At 43.7% G+C, this 16,415-nt stretch overlaps 1 protein-coding gene across 2 annotated transcripts in view; it reads left to right on the forward strand.

Moving 5' to 3' along the window:
• Positions 1–15,193, forward strand: part of LOC147676823 (butyrophilin subfamily 3 member A3-like) — a 443,159-nt gene extending 427,966 nt beyond the window's left edge. The window contains exon 9 of one of the 2 annotated variants that reach the window (XM_086945236.1): positions 13,831–15,193. In XM_086945236.1, the coding sequence (XP_086801362.1) occupies positions 13,831–14,363 (533 nt within the window). In that variant the 3' untranslated portion in view covers positions 14,364–15,193. The remainder of the gene's footprint in view (positions 1–13,830) is intronic. The other variant, XM_086945237.1, reaches the window with a different exon arrangement.
• Positions 15,194–16,415: the final 1,222 nt, after the last annotated feature.

Consider the following 16,415-nt stretch of genomic DNA (forward strand, 5'->3'; position numbering starts at 1 on the left):
AACGTATGACACATACGCACAAGGAATTGCATATAGAGAAAATTTGGCCTACTGAAGAGCAGATTCCGCATACTTCACAAGACAGGTGGGGCCATGTACTACAGTCCTGAAGTGTGCTGCCGCATTGTGGCTGTGTGTGCTATCCTACACAACATTGCTACCAAACGCCGGATACCTGTCGACATCTCTGGCAGTGAATCGGAAGGGGACGACCAGCAACCTGCACATGCGCGCCATGCACGCGGGGAGAACCCAGCTGAAGGCCAGAGACGCCGCAACCACATCACAATGAACAGTTTCTAGTGCACTCTCTACCCTCACCCCACAAATCACAAATGCATGCAAAATGTAATAATGACACAACGCCAATGTGTGCTGCAAAATTAAATATTATTGCTTCATTCACAATAATGGTACCACTTTAAATGTTGTCATTGATAACAGTATTTCAGCATACTGCTGTGTGAAAGGACAGGGCCGGCTTATACTCAGCCTGTGCCTGAAATAGTCATATGAAGTCAAGTGCGCCTCCTGCACGTACCACCCAAGCGCCTCTGCAGCTCATCCTCATCCAAGGCACGTGTACCTGCAGTGGGCCTGGTGCTGCGCCTGAGTGCCCCTACTTGTGAGTAAGCATGAGCGAATTTTGCGGATCTCGCGTTCGCGAATTTTGCGGATTTGCGGATTCGCAATCCGCAAAATCCGCGAATTCCCGCGAATTTGCGGATTTTTTTTTTTTGTGTTCGCCCGTGTTTCTGCCAGTTCGCGAGGGTTTTGTACACTTTCGCAAATTGCGAACTTACCTGTCGGGTCGCAAGTTTCGCGAACTTGTTGTTTCTACGTGTCCAGCCTGTTTGGGACACTCTTCTTCATCACTGCCACTCTCTGTCACCACTGCCACTCTCTGACTACTCATGCCACCCTCTGGCCCACCCATGCCACCCTCTGTTTCATCACCACACCCTCTGGTTGTCCAGTGTACATTATTTTCGGCAAAGCACACCTTCCCTGCCTCAAGTGACCTGAATTAATTTGGGGCTGATTAATGTGTCACAGAATATTTTTTTAGCTGGCACCTGCTTCCTTAGTGCGCCCTGATTAGTGATCTTTTGCACTTGCTAAGTGCTTTCATTGTTGCAAAATTAGTTACAACACCTGCCCTGCCCCAACTGACAATAATGAATTAGGGGCTGATTAATGGATTTTAACTTCCAGCCTGGCTCCTGCTTGTCTCCCTTAGCTGTAATTCAGGACCTTTGTGGCATATGTGTAACTATTCTGAGGTTCAGAGCAGGGTCACATAATAGTTTCAACTGGCAACTGAACTCTGGAGGGGCCCCTCAGGAAGCACTACAGGAAATGGCTACTAATGATGAGCCTGAACTTTTGAACCTGGTAAGTAGTTACTTTCAGTTTTGCTAAGATCGTATTTCTGCAATTTTGCACTTATTCGCGGGGCGCGAACTCACGCGAACAGTGCGAGCAGTGCGAGCAAAATCCGCTGCTCGCGGATTTGCGGATTTTGCGGGAGATTCGCGAATCTCGCGGATTGCGGATTTCCCGAAAATCCGCAAAATCCGCGAGCGGAACGGATTTTCCGCCCATGCCTACTTGTGAGGCACAATGGCTGCTCACGCTTAATGTCCCCTCACTGACATCATCACCCCCAACAGTGGCAGGTAGAGCAGGAGGGTGTAGTGCTGTCACGGCAGTGGTCAGGTGCTCAAGGACCCTGGCCACATCCTCGCAGCACTGGATGAGCTGCTGCTGCTGCGCAAGGGACCGCCGCGATAACTGTGATGTGGCATTGCCTATAACATAATTGGACCTGGTGTAGGCCGTCAGCCGGGTCAATAGCTGACGGTGGCGCCGGCGTGCTGCGTTGCGCTGAGATGTAATTGCTGCAGTGTTGGCCTCCATGGCTGCAGTCATGCGGGCCATTCCCTCCCCCACACCTGCCATGGCTGCCGTCATGCGGTCCATCCGGTCCCCCACTCCAGCCACATTGCGCCCAATGTTGTTCAGCTGTAGCTGTATGGCTCCTTGCCGGCGTGCCTGCAGCTGATGTATATGGAGCATGCGTCTTTCCACGCTCATTCGCGCCAGCCGCTGTCCATTCCCCCTCCTGCTGATAGCTGCATTGGTCTGCAGGCGAGACCTGCCACGCCTGCTCTGCTGGCCTGACACAGTGGGTGGCCGCTGTGTTGCCGCTGTCGCGGGCCCTGATGTAGAAGCACCAGCTGCTGGTGGTGTCACAGCAGGCGTTGCTGGTGCGGAAGGGGCTGGAGGCACACTGGTAGTGGGCCTGGCTGCGGCAGTAGTTGTTGCGGCTGAGGCTGGGGGCACACTAGTTGTGGGCCTAGCTGCAGCAGTGGTTGCTGCGCCAGACGCAGGAGGCACACTGCTGGTGGACCTGGCTGCTGGTGTTGTTGCTGCGGCTGGTGGCTGTGTATGTGGCGGCACCTCCTCCTCATCCTGGGCCTCCTCATCTATTTGCAGCCTCTCGCTGTCGCTGCTGTCTGCGCCACCTGTGAGGGTAAGTGGACGTTCATTAGTTGCATGTATCTGTCACACGTGCAGTTGCTACATGCATGCTGGGTGACATTCCCTGACTGGCTATGGCTTTGCGTACTTTGGAACCTGTCTGGCTGCATTGTGGTACTTCTACATTGTGGCCACACTACATGTCCCACAATGCTTCAGGGCATTACCTGATGTGCAACAATGGCATGACTATGGAGCATTATGGGAGGCTATATGGTCATGGACATTCATAGGGGACAGGGTCGCAGTCGCATGCCACTTACCTTGGATGTCTTGGGTGGGGCGGGATATACTGCAAAAATAAAGGTTACAGAAAAGTTATATCGCAAATAGCGATATCGCTAATTGCGAGATCGCAAAATCGCGAGATCGGGAAAACGGGAAGTCGCATTTCGAGCACAGTGATGACATCACAACCAGGAAGCAGCCAGTTCCCACCCCCATTCACCACAGTGAGGCAGACCTTGAGTCAGCAACTGGGAGAGCTCCTGCAATTCTGTTTGGATTCCAACTCTGAAACTACAGTGCTGCAATGTCTGAGGATGCAGTTCCTGGGCCCAGCAACACCACAGGGCGGAAGAGAAAGTTAAAATTTTCAGAGCAGGAGCTGGAGCATTTAATAGAAGGGGTGGTGGACAACCACTCCAAACTGTTTGGGAAGGACTCTAGGAGGGTGCCGGAGCAGGAAAAACGCAGGATCTGGCAGGTAATAGCCTCCACGGTGAACTCTGTGGGTGTGGCTGATAGGTCACTGGACGAACTCAAAAAACGCTGGTCGTGCCAAAGAGAAGGTGGCAGAGCGGCTTGGAGAGGCATCGGGCACTGGAGGGGGAGGACCTACAGTCCCTCCAAACACAGCCTTGGAGGATCAAGTAGAAGACACGCTGGAGAGGGAGGCGTGCATTGGAGTGACTCATCTGGACTCATCCCGCCCCACCCAAGACATCCAAGGTAAGTGGCATGCGACTGCGACCCTGTCCCCTATGAATGTCCATGACCATATAGCCTCCCATAATGCTCCATAGTCATGCCATTGTTGCACATCAGGTAATGCCCTGAAGCATTGTGGGACATGTAGTGTGGCCACAATGTAGAAGTACCACAATGCAGCCAGACAGGTTCCAAAGTACGCAAAGCCATAGCCAGTCAGGGAATGTCACCCAGCATGCATGTAGCAACTGCACGTGTGACAGATACATGCAACTAATGAACGTCCACTTACCCTCACAGGTGGCGCAGACAGCAGCGACAGCGAGAGGCTGCAAATATATATATATATAAATATATATATATATCTATATATGTATATATATATATATATATATATATATATATATATATATATATATATATATATATATATATATATATATATATATATATATAGAAACACAGAATTGTAGCTGGTCCTTTGCCTCTGTGTCGGCGGGCTCACGGCAGGGGTAGCCACCCCCTTTAAATCAACACACTCATCCAGCGTTCTCTTTCAGCCGTATCGGAAAGTATAACACAGGAGCCGTGGCCTCAGTAAGTGATGCAGATTTAATGCAGATACAACGTCCGACGCGTTTCGGAGTAAGCCTACTCCTTCTTCACGGGCAAACTTTGCGTGATTCAATGTGTATAATAAAGTAAAAAACATATGTCACGTGATAACAACATAAACAAAAGAAACAAAATACTTCGCTCTTTAACCAATTTTCAAAGCGGTGTAAGTACTGACATTAGAGATGACTGAAATGTGTATTAGTGAATCATAAAGACATTGTATCAATGCAATTTTAAAGTACATTTGTAAGCACATTTAAAGCCCATGCTAAGTATGTTTACGTGAATCGCCTTTACACCATTAGAACCGTGTAAAACATAGCGTCTGCCATACATGCCCAGGTATAAGTATTTATACAACTGAAAATTAAATTAATTGTGATTGGCATTAAAAATAGTTTGCTTAGTGCAACTCTGCCGAGAGAGGATACGAACCCATGACCTCAATAGAGTTACACTCGCGGTGACGTAGCCCTGTGAGCTAAATAATAAATCGCGTGTTGACGACTGGAAATTAACCAGATAACAAGTTATGTCAACGTAGTGCTGTGAAACACTACTGCCTGTCTAAATTTGAAAGAGACAAAATAGATTACAGAAATGGCCAAATTCTAACTTTTGGCAAAAAGTTTGAAAAATTGAGAAAGGAGCAAACCACACAAATGAAATCCAATGTGGGGACACCACCAGGAATAACAGGGGATGTGGAACCTGCAGTCTCTACTGATGGAATATCCCCACTGACAGAACAAATCATGCAATGTGACATGGAAGCCTTACAGGAAGGAACCAGCAACGATGCAGAATTACTAAAAGCACGTTTTTTAAAGGAATACGAGCTGCTGGCGCAAGAAAGGTCAATCATAACAGCCAGCAACGCCAGCCCGGCAAGAGGGCGTGGAAGAGGAGGAAGAGGAGACAGAAAGCCAAATTACTCCATACCAACAGACAGCCCAGTGGGAACGAGAACAAGGGGCAAATTCGCGAAGAGGATATGAAGACCAAAACTGTGGTAAATCTTTCTAATTATATTCTTAGTGAAGAGGAATTGGAGGTATTAATGCTAGGATTATCCTTTTGTCCTACTTCCAATTTTAACTATACGGAATCAAGAATTGACTTGTTCCATTACATACGGAAGTTGAAACTTAAAAAGTGGTTTTCACATAAACCGATTAAACAAACTAGTGAACATGTGAGTGATCATGTAGGCCTACAAATAGGAGACTTGGAGACTTTACACACTGTCCAGGAATTAGCCGAGGTGGGTGCGTTAAGTGTTGACCCCGCCGTGAATGTGGCCAGCAGCGAATTAACAACTGATTTGATGGCCCCAACACCATTCAAACCCAAGTCAGTGTTTTTACCCCAAGTTAATTGTGAAGCAATTAATTGTTTTGAGAAAGGTATGATTAATGAGCTTAAAAGACTCAGATCACAGAAGAAATTCACCAGAAACAATTTAACTGCTAAACAACATAAAGCCTCAATTGAACTAGAATCTAATCATGAATTTGTTATCAAACAAAGTGATAAAGGTGGGAATGTTGTTATTTGGCCGCTGGACATGTACAAACAAGAGGGTCACTCACAGCTATCTGATACCAATAGATACTGCCAAACCACTAGAACAGAATATGATCAGGCAATGTTGTGTGTAGCTACTCAAATCACTGAATGGAAAGATAAATGTATATTGAGTAATGATGAATTTTCCTATTTGGCTTGTAAATATCCCAAACTTCATGTGTTATATTAACTTCCCAAGTTACAAAAAAATGCCCAGAGGCCACCTGGAAGGCCCATTGTGTCTTCGTGTGGTAGTGCCCTGGAGAATACCTCCAAGTATGTAGATTATTTTCTACAACCATTAGTACAATCGTTACCATCTTTTGTTCTCGACACTAGTGATTTCTTACGTCAAATGAATGACATTGAGTGGTCTCCCAATTACTTGATGCTAGGCCTAGACTATGTAGTCTGTATACCAGCATTCCGCAGAATCTAGGTCTAGAAGCCTGCAAACAGTTCTTCAAGAGGAGACCGTTATGTTTTCTCCAACATACCGAGATGTTACTCAAGATGATCGAATTATGCTTGAGCAACAATTTTTTCCTTTTCGACAATACCATCTTTAGGCAGACACAGGGGACGGCGATGGGAACTTGCTTCGCCCCCAGCTTTGCAGGCATCTACCTGGGCTGGTGGGAGGAGCAAGTAGTCCACAACATCGGGCTATTCAAAGACCACGCCGTCCTCTGGCTACGCTACATAGACGACATCTTCTGTGTGTGGAGTGGTACTGACACGCAAGCAACAGAATTTGTGCAAAAACTCAACAACAATCAGTTGAATCTCCAATTCACACACCAGATGAGTAAAGACACTATGGAATTCCTAGACCTCAAATTAGAGGTCAGCGGTAATACCATAGTTAGCTCACTATTCAGGAAAGCCACGGCTGGCAACAGCTTGCTTCATGCAGGTAGTAGCCATCCCCGCAATTTAATTAACAGTATACCTTTTGGAGAGCTACTACGAGCACGTAGAAACTGTAGCACAGCTGACAAGTTTGAACAGGAAAAAGTAATCATGAAAGAAAGATTCCTATCACGGGGTTACAGCCCAAAAATTGTCAAAGAAGCCATTATTAGAGTAGAAAGTCTGAATAGGCAAGAACTGCTATTTCCCAAAAATACAGAGTCTCAGGCTAAATCTGAAGAAACTGTCAGATGTATTATCACCTTTAGCACACAGGCGTGGGAAGTGAAAAGAAGCCTCAATAAATTTTGGGAAGTCCTCAAAACTGACAATGATCTAAGGGATTGCATAGGTGAACATCCTTCCTTAACTTTTCGGAAACCTAGGTCACTACGTGACCAACTGTGCAGTAACATGATTCCCCACCCCAAAAAAGTCAATGCTGTCAAAGGTTTCTTTACATGTAACCAATGTAAGGCTTGCAAATTTAGCAGTAGTGTGAAATCACTCAAATTTAGCAGCAAGGAAACTCCATGGACTATACAAAAACATTTGAATTGCAATACTGAATATGCCATCTATACTTTAAAATGCCCATGTTCAAAATACTACATATGGAGTACCATCCACAAGGGTAAGAAGCGGGTATTAGAACACCTGAGAGCGATTGGTAAGAATGACAAAACTTATCCTGTAGCTCGGCACTTTCGCGAGTATCATAAAAGCGATGCCAATCTCGTGAAATTTGCCGTCATTGATTGTGTCCCCCCGAACAAAAGAGGTGGAAATAGACTTCTTGAACTCGGGAAACTAGAGTCCAAATTTATCATAAGATTCAACACCATGGCGCCCCATGGGTTGAACATGGACGAAGAACTGTCAGTACATTTACATTGAACCAGTAACTATCTTGTCTTAAGAATCTTTGCTGCTACTACCTTCTGTATGATGTTTTAGAATTTTGTGTGTTTCCTCTATTATGAGGATTTTAATAGGACTTTGCCTTTATCATTGTCTTAGGTGTTACAAGTACTTACCCAACATTGGCTGAGGAGAATTTCATAGACTTTCAACTGAGCACCAGCCCACAAAGACATGATTAATGACTGACTCTATTTGAGCATGAACTCTATTGAAGAATCAAGCTGCCAAGTTACATGGTTTTGGCCCACTTGGGCAACATTTTTCTGTACTTTAAATTATGAGAAGCTTTGCCAGCCCACAGAGACCTGATCAATGACTGACTCTAATTGAGCATGAACTCCAATTGAAGAATCAAGCTGCCTAGTTACATGGTTTTGGCCCACTTGGGCAACAATTGTTCTTTAAATTATGAGAAGCTTTGGCATTATATATTATTTTGTTAGCCCACTTGGGCAGTAGTGTTTCACAGCACTACGTTGACATAACTTGTTATCTGGTTAATTTCCAGTCGTCAACACGCGGTTTATTATTTAGCTCACAGGGCTGCGTCACCGCGAGTGTAACTCTTTTGAGGTCATGGGTTTGTATCCTCTCTCGGCAGAGTTGCACTAAGCAAACTATTTTTAATGCCAATCACAATTAATTTAATTTTCATTTGTATAAATACTTATACCTGGGCATGTATGGCAGACGCTATGTTTTACACGGTTCTAATGGTGTAAAGGCGATTCACGTAAACATACTTTGCATGGGCTTTAAATGTGCTTACAAATGTACTTTAAAATTGCATTGATACAATGTCTTTATGATTCACTAATACACATTTCAGTCATCTCTAATGTCAGTACTTACACCGCTTTGAAAATTGGTTGAAGAGCGAAGTATTTTGTTTATTTTGTTTATGTTGTTATCACGTGACATATGTTTTTTACTTTATTATACACATTGAATCACGCAAAGTTTGCCCGTGAAGAAGGAGTAGGCTTACTCCGAAACGCGTCGGACGTTGTATCTGCATTAAATCTGCATCACTTACTGAGGCCACGGCTCCTGTGTTATACTTTCCGATACGGCTGAAAGAGAACGCTGGATGAGTGTGTTGAAATATATATATATATATATATATATATATATATATATATATATATATATATATATATATATGTATGTATATTATCCAAACTCTCACCTTAACGGCAAGAAAGAGTCACACTCCCAACAGTGAAGGTTAATCCATTTATTTGTTTTATTATTTTTTCTTCTTCTTTTAGCTTCTCCGGCGCGTTTCAGTCAATACTTTGACCTTTATCAAAGGTTCGCCATAGCATCTGTTTAAGCAGCCACCACTATGCATTTGCTCTTTTATCGTTTTTTGCCCCCTGGTGGGCGCCCTCAGTGGGTCTCTATTGCAAAGCATGCTGGAACTAGTGGTTCGCTGCTGAAATTACAGTGAAGCCCTCCAGTGGGTGATGCAACAAAATTTCTTTACGCTTCACTTATGTTATTACAACTTTGATTTAAGTCCATTTCACGCTCACTGTTGCTCCATCACAATCCTATTTTAGAGGTTGTTGGGAACCATGCCGAAGTCAGTCTTTTGCGGCGACCTGCTAACCCATAAGCGTTTTTACGGGCAAACAAAGACGGTTCAATTGCGGACAGAGATGGCGCTCTTGCTGGCGGTGCGTGACTCACGGCGGAACCAAGCCGGTAAAATATTATTCAAACTCTCACCTTAACGGCAAGAAAGAGTCGCTGCTGCAAAATTTCTTTACGCTTTATTTACATATATATATATATATATATATATATATATATATATATTATATATACACTGAAAAAAACATAGGTTTCAGGCACATTATATTTAGAAATTAGCATTTACAAAACCGTAGAAATTCACTGAAAAAAACATAGATTTCAGGGGCGTTATAGTTAGTTGGACATTTCATTCGTACAAAACCATAGAAATTCCCCAGTTATAGTTAGTTCAGCTAACTACAACTCGCGTGCCCGCAATGCACTGCTGATGACGTCACATATTACATCACTCATGACATGGTCAGTGACATCACTCATGACATCACTGATGACGTCTCAAATGACATCACTGATGACATCATCCAGTGAATGTGTTTTTCTGAAAATTAAATATGTTTTATATATGTATATCTCAAGGTTGATGGAAGAATAAATGGGTATAAAAGTGTCTAAATGGATGATTTTTTTGTGTAAAATTGATTGTATAACTGACTGATTAAGTGTACCTTAGTGAATACATGGGTTAGTGAGTAATGTTTAAATATGTAAATATCTTTATCAGTCTCTCACTTTGTGCATAAGTGGCTGCATGGGTTGGTGAGTTGCTACATGATTGTCTACATGGGCTATTAGTTGAATTTTTTAGTATCAGTATGAGTGTCTGTATGGTTCGGTAGGGGTTTTACTCAGTGCATAGATGAATGAATGAGCGACTCACTGTTTGCATGTGTTGAAGACAGTATGTGTGCTGGACTGAATGGGTGGATGAGTGTGTGTATGGGTGTGTTAGTGAGTGAATGACTGTCTCAATAGTGTCTTTATGAGTAACTACATATGTTTTAAAATAGTATATGTGAGTATTGGTGTATGTGAGAGTGAGAGATTGGAGGAGTTCCTATATAAATAAGTATGTTTTTCTATAAGTGGTTGTTTAAGAGAGTAAGTATGTGTACGTTTTTGCAGTAGTAAGTGTGGTGGTGTGTGTATAACTGTATATGCAAGTAAATGGATGTTTGATACTTTGCATGTGTGACTGTGTGTGCGAATAACTCTATGGATGAGTGTTGGTGTGTAATAGGGTTGTATGACGATCCATCGCAAACACTCGCATCGCCTGCCCTTACATCGCAATTATAACACCGCATGTGCCCTTACATCATGATTAATCACATCACAAACCATTACCTCGCATTGGTATAGGCATGCATGTGAAAGACCGTAACATCGCATACAGACACCCCGCATGGTATCACATAGCAATTTATGTGCATTTCCCTTACCAGACCCTAAACCCTAAGCCTTAAACCTTGTACCCTACAATATGGCACGCTAACCCTTCCCTAACCCCTAAGACCTAAACAGTAATACAGCCTACACTCCGACCTCAACCCTAATGCCTAAAACACCCCCTATACTGAAAGTAGCCCTAAGCCCTAAATAGTAATACAAGCCTACACTCCGACCTCAACCCTAAAGCCTAAAACAGCCCCTATACTGAAAGTAGCTCTAAGCCCTAATGCAACCCCAAAAACAGCACCCATTCTCTAAGTAGCCCTAGTAGCCCTAACACCACCCCAAATCAGCACCCATTTTCAAAGTAGCCCTAGTAGCCCTAACGCCACCCCAAAACAGCACCCATTTCCTAAGTAGCCCTAGTAGCCCTAACGCCACCCCAAAACAGCACCCATTTCCTAAGTATCCCTAGTAGCCCTAACGCCACCCCAAAACAGCACCCATTTCCTAAGTAGCCCTAGTAGCCCTAACGCAACCCCAAAACAGCACCTCCTTACCTGTTTCGTCGTTGTTCCCGCATCGTCTCCCTGTCGTCTGTGTTCCCCAGAGGCCGCCATTACATCCCATCCCATGCGTTGTGAATGCATGCGTTCTAAATGCGCATGTGATGTAATGGCGTGCGTAGACAACGCACGCGATGTACCGTTGCGTGCGTTGTAGGTGCACGCGATGTAAACGCATGCGCTGTAATGCATGCGCTGAGCTGGTTGTTTCCCGTGTAACAGAATGTATAGGTGTATGAGTACATATGATGAGTGAGTACATGTATGAGTGACTGTAAAGGACTGTTGGTGAATGAGTGGATCTGTGTGTGTAGATCTTGGAATTACTGAATAGGTTGTTGTAACTAGTATTGGTATGTCCATTGTTTTGAAAAAGTTAATTTCTATTTTTGAGTGTGTGTATCAAAGGTTATATTAGGGTGAGAGGAGGTCTGCCACTCTATCACAAAGATGATGTCATCAGTGATGTCATTTGAGATGTCATTCGTGATATAATGAGTGATGTCACTGATCATGTCATGAGTGATGTAATATGTGATGTCATCAGCAATGCATTGCGGGCGTGTGAGTTATAGTTAGCTGAACTAACTATAACGGGGGAATTTCTATGGTTTTGTACAAGTGAAATGTCCAGCTAACTATACCGCCCTTGAAACCAATGTTTTTTTCAGTGAATGCCTACGTTTTTTAAAATGCTAATTACTAACTACAACGTGCCTGAAACCTATGGTTTTTTCAGTGTATTTCAAAGGTTCTTTAAACGCTAATTTCTAGCTATAACGTGCCTGAAACCTATGGTTTTGTTTCAGTGTATTTCAAAGGTTTTTTAAATGCTCATTTCGAACTATAACGTGCCTGAAACCTATTGTTTTTTTAAGTTACTTTCTCAGGTTTTTTAAATGCTAGTTTCTAACTATGCCTACAGAGGTAGGACATGTGAAGAAAGAAGAAAAAATGCACAGAAGGGCCCCATCCCCCTGGCACTCTGCCTCATGCCTGCCACACGGTGCAGGGATGTTCACAAACATTCATTTTGTCTCGGCTCGTCGAACCATCCAGGATCTCCATTGGCTACTGATAGAGCAAAGAATTAAGTTTAAAGCTCTCTGCTTAACTTTTAAAATTCTTAAATTAGCCTCCCCTCCTATTCTTTCACAGACTATTCTGCACTATGTCCCTGCTAGAACCCTCTGCTCTGCTGGATTAAATCTTGTCATTGTGCCGCGTTTTAAAAAAGCTAGAATGGGTGGACGCTCTTTCTCAGTGCTGGCGGCTGCCCTCTGGAACTCTCTGCCGGCTCCTCTCCGTTCAATCCTGACTTGCTTCCTTTTAGGAAGGCATTAAAGACCTTCCTCTTCTCTACAGTTTAGATCCTGTTTTTCTTACCTTCTCTGATGTGTTGTGTTACTCAATGCTCCAAAGCGCCGGGACGCCACTTGGCTGCGGCATCCGCGCGCTATATAAAATAAAATAACATAACATAACATTTTTCAATGGAAGCTTGTGCTGCAGGCCTTTTCTACCTGCCGCACAAGCTTCCATTGGAAAATGGATGTTTGCAACTGCCCTATGGGCAGCTGCATCGTAATCATGCGGTTGGAACCGCCGACCTAAGGTTGGTCGGTTCCAAACTGCAGCGGTGTCAGTGAGACAAAAGTTTGCCCAACATCGTAATAAGGCCCTTTGTGGTTTTCAAGAAATCTGTGGGATATCGATAGGATTAGATATATTGAGGGTTCTATGTTTGAGTGATAGGAGCTTCAAATACATTATAGTGGCAATGAATTAAAATTTAAGATGACCAGAAGTTAAGGTAGTCAACACCCTCAGAAACCAATAAATGAGAATATTTTTGGAAAGTATGTTTAAGAGAAAAGGATTGTTAACTTTAGATCAATCAATTAATAAGGGTTGGTAAAGAGCAACTACTTACCCATGAGGGTCTCAATGAGGTGGGGGAGGAGGGGCGGCTGCGTGGAGTGATGGGTCATCCGAAGAGCCAGGTCTTGAAGTCCTTCCTAAACTGGGGCAATGTGGGAGATTGCCGGATCCTTCAGCCCAAATTTCTGAGCATTAGCAAAGAATGACGTGGCACGGGTAATATTCTTCACACTGTGTAACTGGCCCTGTACACCATTTAAGCATATGTAAGCCCTCATTACAACTCACCAGTTTAGTCAGATATACCGCACTGTTTGTTGGTAGATGGCAACTGTTGCACAAAAAGTCTCCAGGTGGAATACCGGGGGAAGTATGACAAAATCGGCATGGAAAATCCTGCTTGGTATTTCCCCCAAGCTTGTAATCCCTGGTATTTTCCTCCTACTGTAATAGTCGGAACCCCAAAGAATTCCAGGGCAGTGCAATAACAGATATTATAATGGACACTTGTAACGAAGGACATTGTGTGGTCAGGTTTATTTTGCAGCATGTAGATCCCCATGTTTCAATTTTCTTCTGTGGCTAAACCAGAAAAACCCTGGAAGGTAACTAAAATGCTAAAAACTATGTGCAAATTCTTTCTATAATGTAGGCATGATCACTGGGTAACGTCCTAGATATGCACTCTGCTACTTCACATTTCATGTAAATGCACTATTTTGGGGGGGGTGCAGAAAGATCAAAATTTATTTTAAAAAACCACAGCTATATAGCTCCTTGGTAGCAGCTCTGATTATTAGGAGGTTTGTCCCTTCGATATGTTTATTGCAGAGTGTGCTTGTGGGTGTGTGTTATGTGATGTTTCACAATGTCTGTGATGCTTTCTATTCCTTAGCTCAGATAACAATGGATCTTGACACCGCCAATCCGCGCCTTGCCCTGTCTGAGAATGGGAGGAGTGCGATATGGCTCGAGGATTCCGAACAGGATCTACCCGACACTCCTGCCAGATTCAACAGATCGCCTTGTGTCCTCGGACGGGAGAGGCTCACCTCTGGGAGGCATTACTGGGAGGTGGAGGTGGGGAGTGTGGGCTGGGAACTGGGGGTTTGTGATGAATCTGTGAACAGGAAGGGGATGGCTGCACCCTCGCCTGAGAAGGGATGCTGGGCAGTGGGGATTTTAACTGGCAAAGAATATCATGCATTCACTTCCCCCAGCACTCATCTCAGGCCAAAGGTTCCCCCAAAAGCGATAGGTGTTTTCCTGGACTATGATGCAGAAAAGGTCACATTTTATGATGCGAAGGAGAAATCTCAGATCTTCAGTTTTCCTCCTGCTCGTTTCCCCCGCAGCCTACTTCCATATTTCTGCACTTACGACAGCGGGGCACATCTGCTGCTCCGTCCGCTGACTGGCCAGGATTGAAAAAAAAATTTAGGGGCAGATTTACAAGCTCCTTGCGCCACTTTTGCGTCACTTTTGCCAGGTTAAAAGAGACGCAAAAGTGGCTCAAGGGGATTGCAAATCTGCCCCTTAGTGAGCAAGAAGTAATACCATTATCAGTTTTCTCTTCTTGTTTTCGCTTTTATAGAATTTCTGAAATAGTCACAGAACACAGCCTGCTTCTTAGCCCAGTGGCACGATGGAAACAAAACAATGCATGAAGAAGATGTGTAGTCTTGTTATTGTCCGGGGCCAGGCGCCATTAAGATCTTTTTCATATTCTAATTATGGGCAGTGTATTTGTGAAGATGCATTAATGCAGCAATGTTTGACTCTGAGAATGCTGTAAATATTGACAGCCTGATTCATCAAGCCGAAATCGGCTCGCAAAGGGTCAGATTCTGAGAATCTGGCCCTTTGCGAGCGCTATTTTTGCATTTGGGATTCATCATCCCAAATGCAAAAATCGGTAATTGCTAATTCGCTAAATTGCGAGGAATTACATTTAAGGAATCTCTATTTGAGATTCCTTAAATGCAATTCATCAACCATTTTTAAATTGCTAATTCGCAATTTCGGGCCGCTATTTACCGAGAGGTCAGACCTCTCGGTAAATAGCAAAAACTTAGAAAAATGCTTTTAAAAGCATTTTTCTAAGTTGCATGTTGCACACACACATGTCCTTTGGACATGTGTGTGCGCAACACCTGTTTCAATTTGCATTTAAGGGGTGCTACAGGGTGTCCTTTGGACACCCCTGGCACCCTTTAAATCGCTATCTTATTTGCGAGTAGCAAATTGCTAATCGCAAATAAGGAATACTCCCCATTCATTCCTATGGGCCTTTTGGCCCATAGGAATGAATGGGGAGTTATTCCTTATTTGCGATTAGCAATTTGCTACTCGCAAATAAGGATTGTGTAGGAATCGCTATTTATTTAGCAATTCCTACATGAATCCCGTTTTGCAAGTCCTTAATAGCGATTCCTTATGATTCGCTATTAGGGGCTCGCAAAACGGAAGATTGATGAATCAGGCTGTAAGTGCTGTGCTTTTTTCAAGAATACCATACAAAACCATTGATTTATTTCACCAAAAACTTTGCTACAGTCATTCGGTCATTTGCGGAAGGAAGCATTTCTGATTTGCAAATAAATGAAGAAAACACATATAACATTTCTGACTTTTATACCTTCTCTGAATATTTTCATTTTTTAAAAGCTCATACAAATGCTCACTATTTATAAAAAGGACTCAGATTGTTTTCAAATATAGATACATGTACGTGATATTGCTGAAGCGCATTTTCTAGTCAAACGCAAAGATATAGGCATTAAGGGGCATATTATCAAGGAGGGCGATAAGAGATTATCGCCGCTTTAGCGGTCGTTTTCGGCCGCTAAGCGGCAATATTTGTATCGTCCTATTAGCAAGCTGTCGCTAACAAGCGACAGCTTGTAGGCGATAGCGAGCGGTTTGGGGCCTGCTTTGCATGTCAGCGATATTTATCGCTAATGACATGCAAAGTGGGCGTACCCAACCTGTTAGCGACTGAAAGCAGTCGCTAACCGCTATCGCCTATTATCAATGCAGGCGTAGCAATGGAAATATTCGCGCTAAGCGCAAATACCTCCAAAACCTAACGACTGCTCAGACCAGTTCTTAGCCTGTATATCCAATGGGAGGTGGATAGTCAGGCTAAGTCTCTGTTAGCGATAATGCATGAATATCGCTGGATTTACAGCGATATTCACACATTTTGCCGCCATCGCCGGAAATGTTATTGCTTCAGAGATAAACGTTGCTAATAGCACGTTATCTCTTCGATAAAATCCGGCGATGCAAGGCGATAAAAAAATGTCGCTAAGCCTATTTAGCGATAAATATCGCTAGTTGTTGATAATATGCCCTAAAGGCCTCATTTATGAAAAGTGACGCATCGCTGCGTGAAGACAGCGATGAATCACTTTTCACTGCGCCCTCCTTGCGACATGCTGGTGCGTCATATTTACAATATGACGCATCATGTCGCAA

This window comes from Lissotriton vulgaris, chromosome 12 (assembly GCF_964263255.1).
Source record: "Lissotriton vulgaris chromosome 12, aLisVul1.2, whole genome shotgun sequence".
In the NCBI taxonomy this organism is placed as follows: Eukaryota; Metazoa; Chordata; class Amphibia; order Caudata; family Salamandridae; genus Lissotriton; species Lissotriton vulgaris.